Source organism: Psilocybe cubensis, chromosome 10, assembly GCF_017499595.1.
Source record: "Psilocybe cubensis strain MGC-MH-2018 chromosome 10, whole genome shotgun sequence".
NCBI classification, from domain to species: domain Eukaryota; kingdom Fungi; phylum Basidiomycota; class Agaricomycetes; order Agaricales; family Agrocybaceae; genus Psilocybe; species Psilocybe cubensis.
This window is the reverse complement of record NC_063008.1, coordinates 339,463-351,897: the sequence shown is the minus strand read 5'-3', so window position 1 is coordinate 351,897 and position 12,435 is coordinate 339,463. Positions and strand designations below refer to the sequence as shown.

The window sequence follows — 12,435 nt, the reverse complement described above, 5'->3', positions numbered from 1 at the left end:
GCCAGGGAAAAAATCCCCACTACTATGCCGACATGGCTCGAGCTCCGGGACGCTTACGAGGACTATGTAAACAAGGTAATACCTCTTTCTTGCGCAAGCACATCGATTGCTTACGCTTGCAGATGAATTATGTGAGAGACGCAAATGCGGAAGCGTTTTCGTATGCCCTCACTTTTGTCCCTAAGGACTGGCTGGAGTCTAGGTCGGTAACTAGGGCCCTTTCAATCGATTATAATCCGGCGAAGGTAAACGTCGTGCCAGCAAACGTGGAGAAGAATGCAACGAGTCAACCAGCCGCTACTGCCACTATTCCAATCACGCAATCTACCCCTTCACGGCAGACACCACCAAGCGAGGCTGGATGTGATTGTCCTGGATGCCGATTTGAATGTTTTGGGTACAGCTGTCGATGTGTGATAATGTAGCATCTGCTCTAGCTGTAGCGAGTTGGCACGTTTTGGATTTCTCTATTATATATGTATCATTTGTTGGGGCCACCACACGCAAATGCATCAGAGAGGGAGCATCCATCATACCGCATTATATCTCGTTGCTCAGATGCTCCGAGTATCTACAAGTTCAGAGGGTGTTATTTATTTCTCTTTAGCATTTTATTGAACTGCCATTAGCTTTTCAAGCATTTACTAATTCCCGATTATCATGACGCTTGCTATTTTTACTTGCCATTGATCCCCGCTGTTGACGGTGAGCTACACAATGCGTTTCTTCCGACACCCTTGTTCAGTGTCTCTGTGTCCAACACCTCCAGGATCTGGAAAGCATTTATTTACCTTGCTCCAATTTCGAATTACAGACATCAAGACCTGCATGAGCGAAATCGGATATGCCGTCCACTCCACAGACCAACCTCCAACTTATCTCCAATCAACTTCGCTCCAGTCTCCAAAACCCTGGCACCCTAAGCTAACACCGTATAGGCTCGCGGTACTTGTCACTACAGTTGGATTTGGAACCGCGAAGGCGATTGCGACACAGAACGGAGGTGCTATAGTCTCCACCACATTGGAATGGGTCGCTGGGACTCTTCTCTCGGTAATGTAATGATATTGTTGATTACGACTAGCACTTTAATCCGTGACTGATAGTATATACCAAGCTAGTTTCTTTGTTCTCAGTGCTTATGACTCGCGAGAGGATGTACCATCTTACTTGACGTGGCTATTCAAGCCAGACTGCATGGATTTCGTCTGGAAATTCTTTGCTTTATTCTCAATAAATCGCCCTGAATATGTCTCCGATGAGGCGCCTGGAGAATTAAACGCTTATATGCGCTCGTCAAACCCTGATGTTACTCCCTATCGTATCCTTGTTTGCAGTGCGGTTACTGCGTTTGGACTGTCGAAGGCTATGCTAGGATACGCAAACCAATCGACTGCGGCGACATGGACAGACTGGACTATAGCCGTGCCAGTGACTACAGTGTAAGCATGATATTTTGTTGGAATTTTAATGCTGTATCAATTGTTAATCTCTCTCACAACAGGCTATACATCTTGGGGCTTTATGAGTATAACTCATCAAATATTTTCCCGGGATTTTTTAATAGAGACCAGTCAGAAATTCTACATTCAGGTACGCACTGAACTATTTTCTAATATGGACGAAGCCATTTATATCGATATACAGTCAATCGAGGCATATTGTATAGTGTAGGTATAGCGCTTGCATCGGCCTGGGTTGCGCTGTGGACGTACATTCTCTATCAGTTCACGTTCGATCCCCAATGGAAGTTCGGATCTCTACCAGAGGACAGAAGCCATTTGACGATGGAAGCGTACTTCGAGGCATGGCAGGCCGCAAGCTTCAAGATCTGGCTACAAGAATGCTTCTTTGCCGCAATAGCTCTTGGGGTCTTTGTTCTATTCCCACTCTTGACCCCTGCGGCGAACAGTGTCATGATGTCAGTCGTTCTGCGGAAGATTTTACGTGTTGTTCGGAGCTTTATTCTGAGGCTTGTGCGTCCAATACTCCCGTCAATAGTAGACGACACGCTACAGTCAACTCGATGGATGCATTTCAATTGGAAAACCATAAAATCATGTCAGTCATTTAGTACGCATCTTGTAAAAAAACATGCTCACTAAGGGTAGCCCAGACCTACAAATTCTTTTTCATGTCGCTTTGTATATGTCGGGTGTCATTTTTATGCTGACTTTCGCCGTGGTCAGCATTTTAGCTGGTATCGTTACGCCGTTCAAGAATAGTTGGAAGGAGCCCGTTGTGTTCCTCATAGTGCCTATGTGGGTTATTCTTGGGGTAACGTTGCCTTGGGTCGCGTATAATATTTGGAAGTCGATGATAAAGAGTATGCCCGACTTGTAGCTTAAATTTAGATCGCAGTGAGTAATTCACTTGAAACAATCTAGCAAAATTCGAGCCTGGGGAATGGATGAGGACTAGTAGTAACCTTGCCTTTGTTCTGCCAAAAAAGAAATGTACAAACAGTTCGGAAGTCGATAAAATCGCGACCAATCCCAGAAATTCACCAAATTGATCAGGATAGGTTCCCACTTGCTAAGTAACCAAGTCTTAAGCCAAATACCTCGGGGTTCTGGAGTAAGAAGTATGGTCGTTCAAGTTGTTGTGATATGGTTGTGCCATTGTAACCCTATTCTAGGGCCACAAATCTTCGCCGCGGGAAAATATTGTGGTTTGTATCCGAACGTCCACCATCTGCGACGTACTCGACGTTCTCTACATACTCATTGCGATGATGTCTACCTCATAACCTACAAGATCGTAGACTATACTCAAAATTTTAATCTGGCCGTTCTCCAATCAGTGGAGACAAGGACAGAGAAGGCGATGGCGACAGCCCAACTTTCACCAAATACCCCACTACCGACACAGTCGAAAAAGGGGGTATTCGCGCCAGGAAACTATTCTCGGCGAGCATCGTCCAGCAACGGGTCTTTGAACTCGGGCTTGACACCCCCACAAGGCATTGGCTATTCTCCGGGCACACCCACAAACAACACTACACCAACCAGCCCTGCAGGTTCAGGCATTCCTGCTTTCCGCACCCTACGCTCTCTACTACCTTTTGGACCGAACAAACATGCCACTGCATCACCCAATAACTCTAAGAGCCCTTTCGCGAACTTTGGTTCGGTTAGGAGGTCTATGACCCGAGAACGAAAATCGTCGCTTTCAAATGATGTTGGAGCCACTGTTATTGCTATTGATAGGGCGAATGGACCTGTTGCGGATGAAGGGGCCATTCGGAGGTCGGCTTCACTGTCGCGTCTCGAAAAGCCACTTCCTCGTGAACCGGCATTTCGTGAGGAAAATGTCCTTTCAAACGGAGACGGAACACTGCGTTCAGGTGCGTCGTACGCAATCTTCGACCATTTCATCAACTAACTCTGATATATATGTAATATCAGCGTTCACTTTGCGGACTCCTTCTCCTGGACCCCCTTTGACAGCTGAACTCTCAACCATCATGGAGGCGGACAGTTCAGGGGTGTCGAAAATTGCTCAATCAAGGCCGTCTTCGCCCAGCCGACACTTCCTACATCCACACAGTAACCACGGTTCTCTGTCTGTTAGGGCAGGCCAGCGGCATCTTCAACACTCTGACTCGGTCGAATTTGATACGTCTGCCCTAAACTTATCTGCGACGGACGTGGAAAATCAAGTTCGCGATGCCTTGAGGAAGAGTGCTTCGTCATCACGTTCTGGACAGGAATGGCTGAAGGCAGACAAAGCCGTGGTTGTTATCGATGCTGATGAACACCCTGAGGCAGCAAATCAGACATTCAACCCTGATACAGTCGATGCTGATCTCTTGGCCCTTTTGAGCCCATATTCCGCATCCAAGAATTCCTCATCAAAATCACTGAGCCACACCCCTGACCACCGTCGAAGACCATCTTTATCGCCAACTACACCTACCTTTCCTCCATCGCCGGGTTCTCGCCATTCCAGAGCTCAGCAGTCGGCTTCCTTGTTGCCCAAACTACGTTCATCGCCTTCCCCCTCCCCCACCTCTCCATGGTTTCCTTCACTTTCTCCCGCTACGCCGTCAGGGAAAAATGCAACCAGCACAACGCCGAAAGTGACCCCCGAAAAAATAAACACCAATGTACCCAAACCTACCATCACTGCACATGATACACCACCTGCATCCCCCTCTCCCTCCTTAAGCTCCGCTCCTACTTCAACACCTGCTCCTCGCCGAACACTGCCGCCACCTCGCTCACCCAGCATGTTTAGCCAACCTTCATTGCGAGCAACAAATCTTTTTGGCAATCGAAATCGCAGTACAGAAGATAAAACGCCACAAGGAAAGGAAACTCCCGTTACCTCCCGTCTAGCGACGCGAACGCTTAGACAAGTCATGCTCGGAAGTGGTGGCAGCGGCCGCTCCAAGGACAGTCCATCCAGTACTGGTGATTCGTCATCGCCATTACAACAGGTGGTGACACCGCCGAGCCGTGGGTCGCTGGACTCTCGACGTCCGCTTCCTGGTCCTTCGTTAGGACGAGAAATCGGGCTTGGACGTCCTTCATTAGACAGGCGCCGAACTTCGCTTGAAGGCAGGACACGACCTCACATTTCGCGCAGGTCCGCGTCCCCTGAACACCCTGAACGGAGGATGACAGAAGCTGAGATATCACCATCAAGAGAAACCGAAGATCGTCCGTTTGAAGTTGCCGGTTCGCGGGTAAAGGGCGACTCGACACATCTACCTAGCTCTGTACAACGTTTGCGAGAACGCGAAAGGGAGAGAGAAAGGGAAAGAGAACGGACACCCTCTCTGAGAGTCACGGGTAGCTCAGGAGATACTGCACTGTCCATTCCTCGCGTCACTGGGGTCCCTCCGCGTGCAAGGAAGCGTAGCATGAGCGTTCAAGAACAGTTGAATGAAGGGCGATATGTCAATACGATGATGACGGATAACAGTGCTTATGGTTCATGGATATCTCGGCCTGGAAGTAGCGCGTCCGCTCATACAAGCCCGAAGATGTTTCGCGATGATGATGGGGTTGAAAGCAGATACGAGAGACCAGCGAGCAGTGGGAGCGGGGCGGGTCCGAAGATGGAGTGGTTGGGACCGAGAACGGCAAAGGCTTTCAAGGCTGCAGGACTCCTCGACTTCGAACGCGACCGCAGCAAGGAGAAGGAGAAGTCTGGAGGAGAAAGCAGTTTCGGTCGCTTACGCGACAGAACTCGAAGCAACAGCGTAAGTGTTGCACCCTCACCCTCACCCCTCTCTAGTAGCGCCAGGTACAATGGCGCTCGAAGCGCATCCGAATACAATTACAACCCTGGCCACAGCCGTGCTCAATCCCGCATGGCGTACTCTGAAGTCGGTGGTGTTACTTCAGGACGTAGAGGCAGCGAGTCCTTTGGAGGAAGCAGTTATGGTGGCGGATCATCACCATATAACCATCAAGGGCTCATGGAGAGTCCAACGTTCACTGTATCAAGCTCCAGCAGAGACCGGGATACACCCAAGTCGGTGTCGACGGCGCCAACTAGTCTTGCAGAGTCGTTTGGGTACCTCGGGCGTGATAGGGACAGGTTGGATCGGGAGAGGGAGAGGGAGCGTGAGGAAGTTCGAGACTTGAAGGAGAAGCATGGAACGGAAATGGCGGCCTTGTTGAATGCTCTATCCGACAGTCAACGGACGGTGCGCCTACTTCGGGAAGAGAATTCACAACTTCGGGATCGTCTTGAGCATGCCTCGGTCCTTGTACAGCAAAATAATGACCTCCGCCATGCGTTCGATTCTGTTGAGAGGGAGTGTGCTGCGCTGCGGAGAGAATTGGCGGCCCTCAGGGCTATCAAAGTGCCTGGTCTTTCTCCGAGCTGGAGTGGAAGCAGCATTGGCACAACCAGCGGGTTCAGGACCCCCATTCCAAAAACCGGCAACAGCAGCCCTCTCGCAATGGATTCTACGCCCAGCTTCATCCGTCAAGACGAAGAGCAAGAACCAGAAGACGACCAAGAGGATGCTTATAACAATACTGTCATCATTCATCACAGCATTGATAACCAACCTGAATGCGCAACCCCTGAGTTCGAACCTAATGCGGACGATACAGCTGGCGACTTTTTACCCCCAACTTCGACGCCTTCTATCAAAAGGCGGCGAAGTGATACCTCTTCAATCTTCCCAATACCACCTTCTAATATGACCATGCTTTTGCACGACGATACGAACTATAGCATGGACAGTAGGAGCATTGTTGACCAGTCGCAATATGCTTTTGCGCCCGCGAACTCCCAGCAAATGCAAAGATCCATGGCCACCCCTCGGGCAATACCACGCCCACGGGGAAGCGGAACTAATGCCCTTGCAACATCTCAGTCGTCGTCCTATTCTGGGCCTGGACACGTGAATAACAAGTCTATCACGTCTACGACGAGCATATCTCCCACTATAGCCAACTTTTCCATGGTCACCGGAAGCCCAGGGAGCTTGTTTTTAAGACCGGAGCACGAAATTCTGCTGGGTGACATGGAGTCTCTCGATCTAGGTGTGCCTTCAGGGCCTGAGAGTGAACCCGGTCGAGCGTCGGGTGATGATGCCTGGTGATCTTTATTTTTTATTTGGACTTTGTTGAACCTATCCTATCATTTGCCTTAGTTTCGATTTCGTTTCGTCATTCTATATTAGATTGTACATTTCTCTTTGCCGTTTTCTTGCTCATCGGATCCCATCCTAGTTCACAAATATTTCGTTCGTTTTCATCCCCTACATTTTCATATTCTCTATTCCACATTTATCACAGATCATGGGCATTATTCATTTTTCTTCTCGCTGATTTCGCTACATTATGTGACTCTGTACAATATATAAATAAATATTTGCATGCAAAAGTTCATGTTGGTACCACTAGGCGTAAAATTTTTTGAAAAATTATTGGACAATTCCACTGTTCAGCTTCTCCAGTAGGGGTTCCCTCCACGGCTGGCCAATTTCCATTTGATAGATGTCACTGTTGAACCCCACAGGACAGATGTTCTGGACAAACGAAACCATATCACACACAACGACCAATATGCAGCTGATACCTCCGAATTTCTTTACTTCTTGCTCATACGTCTTCAACTGACTCCGAAGCTCGTCTCCATGCTCTTCGCCAAATGTATCAAATGGCATGATCTCAGCCCCAGTTGCCTTGAATGCTTTCTCCGACCGTGTTTCATCTGGAACAGGAAACACCGATATGAGAAGGAAATCGCGAGTACAACGAGTTGGATCTTTGGAAAGTTGAAGAGCTCTGAGTCCATACTCAGTAAACGCTGGTCGATGTTTCGTGCAAAAAGAGCGTAGCTTCTTCAACTCGCGAGATAGACCTTCATTGGTCATATGCCGGGAAGAATTAAGTCTGCATGTTGACTTGTGCATCGGCCAGGCGGTCTTCTGACATTCTCTGCTCTGTACATGATGTTGTATATTCAAGCATGCAGGATTATTGAGACAGACGTACACAATATAATGCGATCTGACAACCTGAACACCGGAAAAGGGTAACTCTGTCTGCGCGAGACTTCCAACATTGTTGGCATTGCGTTGTCTCCAGTCGAGATTGAGGCACCATAGTCATGTATCTGATCCAGAACCAAAGAAAAACACTATTCGAAGAGGAATTGGAGTATTTTTCAAGCGAATCAAAACTTTTTCTCGGTATATGCCGAAATGTTAAAACCCAGACAGATAGGAGCTCTAGGGAATTTCAACTTTCCCGTTTTCGAATCGGACAATTAACATGTTCTATGGTTTTTGTCCTACCTCAAAAGCAACAGTTATTGAAGACGTGTCGTCACATCCAACTCTGCAAGTATTCTGGAAACCTTCAGGTTTCGGGATCTCTGGCACCCACATCTGCGTGACTGACGGCGTGTGTGAGCGCCAATGCATATTTGCTTGACGCGTATGGTTTGTGTATCGCGCCAATCTTTGAAGTTCCGCCTGTTCCACGAATATTTTATACCCATAGCCCCATTGACTAGGATCCGCGCTTTGTGTCAATTGATCGAAGCGTATCGAGTTCCCGATGTCCACCAGTTGTAAAATCAGAGATTCTTCCATCTGCCTTCCAAAGGCTGTGAAATGATGACCAGCACCAACCACCAGACCAACGTAAGAAGCCATGAGGAAGTAGAGCAAATATTGAGGACCAATGGGACTGGACGAGAATTTTCCAATTTCAACCACATGAGAATAAATCAATTGAAGGGTACGGTTCCTATCCGCGTCATCTTGTGCTCGAAAAGCGACATCCAGAAGTTGAATAGTATTCTGATAACGGAATACGTATGGGGTTGTTTGATAAGCATAGGTTTCGAAGAGCTTTTCTAGAAGCATGGTGTACTGTCTGGAGACGTCTGAAGAAGAGGTAAATATTCATAATCTGTATTCAAATAAATGGCGCACCAGAGCGAGCTTTGGGATCCTCAATACGCTCTCTTGATAGAAGAGATAGTGTGGACTCTAATCTTTGTCTCTTTGTGACTGATCTTGCAGGTAATGTCAAATAAAAGTTGAAGAGACGGATGTGGTGTTCATAGAGTGCAAGAACGTTCTCTGGTGTGCGAGGGAGCACCGTCAACGCCGTCATTAAGGTTTCTTCCTGTAAAATCCTCGAAGGTATCAATTGCTGAACATCGTTATGACTGGCAAGAGAAGTGTGGGAATGGTCATCCAATGTCAAGCCTTGAAGATATTGATGCCACAACTTTGGTCCAAAGGAGCCACTACGGTCGTATTTGAATAAATCTTGGACGCAGTAGTAGCTAGACGACGCAAGCTCCGGATCGAGATTATCGCCTTCCCTAAGCAGTTTCCTGAGACCCATAATGCAGTCATAAAGAGGGGGTGATGTGTTAGGGTCGTCGCAAGAAAAGGATACCTGCTCCTTTTCACACCATTGCTGATTTGGAGTTGACTGAGTATCGTAAAGTCTCCACTTTTGTCTGTAAATTTGCTCGTGGAATCGTTGTCGATAATGCAGAAATATCCGATCGTTTGAGGGCAGCATGCGATCGACCAGATTCGATATTTTTCCCCGCCAGGAAACTGGTCGTAAAATGGTATCAGCACGCCTAGTCAAGAGATAGAAGAAGTGGGTGATAATGTCAAAGGCCCTGGATAGAAGAACCAGTATCGCTCTAACCAGATGAATAAATAGGGATGATTGAGGAGACTTGTAGGGACATTGCGATGGGACAGAGGTTTTGGATATGCGGAGTATGAGTGAAGATGGTATCCAATAACAAGATGGAAGTAAGGTGGTGACCGTAATGAACGTCAATGGAAGGGCGATGACTGCAATGACAGGAATTGAGACCTGGGATGGGGCAACAATGGTTATAAAATCGATCAATCCAACCAAAAACAAGACAACGGAAGCCTGAAGGATGACGGGCAATAGCGAAATGAGTGTAGGTACACCCCACCCAATGAAACTTTCAATTCGCATGTTTAGCAATGCAAGCTTGTCGCGCGATGTGATATGACGGGGGTATAGTCGATATTCCCTAATCCATTGAAGAGAAACAGTCCCGACGAGAACAGTGGTGATGCTTAGAATTAGACTAATGAACCAAAGTATGTTGATACGGGACATCACCGGCGGGGGTGTTTGTGGATCGTCCTGTTGCAATTGAATTGTACTTGTCCCATTCAAGATGCTATCGGCTGTAAGGTTGGTACTCTCTCGGAGGATTGATGCAATTTGACCGAGTAACGAGATTATTTCCACACTGGAATCTGGCTGTAATCCCTTGTACGACTCCACAACAAAGGCACTGACAATCGCAGAAAAAAGGCCCGCCTTTCAGAGAATCAGAACGAACGCAGCCAAAAAATTAGGTTCGACCATTGATTGCTTACAAAAATTAAAATATTATTGATTTCATCTCTCCACGATTCGCACATCTCGTTTTCTTTCTCTAGCATAGGCTCAAGTACTCTCGCCCATGGGTCACTATCGGGCTTTGGGAGAGGATATTTGAGCGGATCTCCGCATATCCATGGCGGGTCGGCCTGTAAATGGCGTCAAACGTAAAGGAAACAGAGGAAAATCTTTCCGGGGAAACGTACCTTAGAGCTTTCTTCCGATACCGTGGATGTCATGACCAAGGTACAGTACTCAGATACTTTTAGTAGGAGAGAGCTGCTCAATGTACTAATGAGAATCACTCAGGTCTACGTTTATTTATCATATTCCGACGTACCAAAATCCCACACTATCTGTTCAACAATAAGGAGCTTGGGTTCGAACGTTATCGATGCTGTTCTTCGATACCACCCGAAGTAACCGAGACGGCGGCGCGCAAGTAATTATGCCTTCGCATGGTGTTCGTAATCATTCTACGATGACTCTCTGTATACGGATAGATCTATTAATAGCAATACAACAATCACAGCAAAGCAAAACGACAATGTGTACGGCGCATTACTATAATAGTTGACCACGTTTTAACAAAGCTGTGGCAGGATTGAGGATAGTTGTACATCTTCTGGTTTGCTAATCATACTGACGCTGCTGCCTAATCTTCACTTATGAGGCGTAGCAATCACTAAAACTCGAGTGGACCTTTCACGGCAATAAAGAAATCACCTATATCATCTATCCAGCACTCAGGATAATAGCCGTCTGCAAATTTTCGATCTACAAAGCGGGTCAAATTCCATGTAGGCCAGGCTTTTGCCAGCACAGTTTGCAGGTCGAATGGAAAATTGAATAAAGGTGTTCGTGTTGTGAATGTACTCCGCAGGGTTACCATTAAAGACCCTCGGCTTACGATGCTGCCTTTCGATATTCGGGTATCCAACGGTGTTGGAGAAGATGAGAGGTTACAAGGGTCGCGATGCATTGTATAGATAGGAATGAAGGCGGTGTTCCCTTCTGGCAGGAAGCTGTGTCCTCAACTTTGTCTGCGTGAAATATTTGATAACAAGAAGGCTGAGGTCCCAACATTTGTTAATTTTGTCTCTGTAATTGCTTGCTGTAAGCACAGGAGGAAATAGATGCAACCATTCAATGCTGCTAACAAAACGTGATCAAACAAATAGTGTTGCGCGAATTTCATCAGCTTACATGTCCGCATTTAGGTATGGTATCCGCGCTGGCTTGCTACCGTTCAGGATACCCAGTGTATTTACCTCGACTTGCAGACGCCTGCCCGATTTTGCGTGGTGGAATAGGTATTATAATGTATGCGAAAGAGAACTGGGCGTGGTATCAGAGTCAGCAGGGATAGCCAATGCACTTGTAGTATGTTAAGTAAAAACACAGTATAGTTGTCGAAGGGATCTGAAACTGACCATCACTCATCACTTCCTCTAGTGTTGGAGGCGTTGGAACGCACAAAGTAAACGATGTTCTTATTTTTGCCTTGTTAACAACCGTTAGCTTTTTCTTGTCCTGGCCAATGACGCACAGCCCTTTGTCCACCACGCCACGATCCATTTTGGGTCGGTTGACTACCCAATGTCCGATTCAAGATCTCCAAAAGGACACTCAACAAACACATTCCAAATCGTCGACAAGTGGTTTGAAAATCTCATACTCGTTGATCCGGCATCGTGACGGATCGAGCGGGGACGTCAAGGAGGACTATCTATATAGGTGTTCGGTCCATGCAGTGCGAAAATTGCTTTAGATCGTTGAAAAGGTGGGTAGTGATCAAGTGTTTCCCACATGATCGAGCTTCTGGTTGGTGAGATACGTGTGGACATAGAGGGTATGCTGTGATGTCGAGCCTGAGGGTGTAAAAAGCGTACTACCTAGTCTCTTCAGACTGTCAGGAATTAAAAACTGTTTCAGGATCCTTGGAAGATAAGTCAGCACCATCACATAACAGTTTTCATAAATAGGCCCACTTTTCGACCCATTGGACTTGATTTCATACGCCCGACGATGGACTCAGGACGAAATGCAACTTTTCGTGGCCAGGGATCAACATTATATTATGTAATCTTGGCACACGATCAGGTGACCGAATGAACGCGCGCGCAGCTGGCTAAGTCAGCGATAACAAGACCAACAAGACCCGCAGAACATCCCAACACTCACTCGCCAAATCCATGTGAGTACGACGGACGAATGAAATAGTTCCGGTTGGAAACAACGAGTCTGCGCCTGAACGATCATGTACTGTTTAGAATTTTCTGTGCGAAATTATGGCTACTAGTAGTACTCAGTGCTTACTAGTATTATCATTAATGCTCATACAAACACGGTAGAGCCAGTATATTGGTATACCTCTATTGACAGAGTCGTCTAGTTCTTTCGGTAAGTCTTTTGAAATATTCAAAGCTTGTTCATATCTTTGGTTCACCAAAGTTAATACCCATGTCATTTTTTTCCGACAGTCGTGTATCCGCACAGCCTAGGTACCTTTTAAGGACGCGTTCAAGTGACAGCCACCGCAGTAGATTTGACGCACCAG

The 12,435-nt window shown here is 47.0% G+C and overlaps 2 protein-coding genes across 2 annotated transcripts; both read right to left on the bottom strand.

The window, feature by feature from the left end:
- Positions 1-6,892: 6,892 nt before the first annotated feature.
- JR316_0010439 (uncharacterized protein) lies at positions 6,893-7,345 on the bottom strand (the record flags this gene model as incomplete). Its single annotated transcript, XM_047896107.1, has 2 exons — positions 6,893-6,997; positions 7,064-7,345. 2 exons carry the CDS (start codon positions 7,343-7,345, stop codon positions 6,893-6,895), a joined length of 387 nt encoding a protein of 128 aa, XP_047744152.1.
- Positions 7,346-7,750: 405 nt separating this feature from the next.
- Positions 7,751-10,114, bottom strand: JR316_0010438 (uncharacterized protein; the record flags this gene model as incomplete). The annotated part of the gene is made up of 4 exons (XM_047896106.1): positions 7,751-8,364; positions 8,414-9,812; positions 9,872-10,024; positions 10,082-10,114. 4 exons carry the CDS (start codon positions 10,112-10,114, stop codon positions 7,751-7,753), a joined length of 2,199 nt encoding a protein of 732 aa, XP_047744151.1.
- Positions 10,115-12,435: the final 2,321 nt, after the last annotated feature.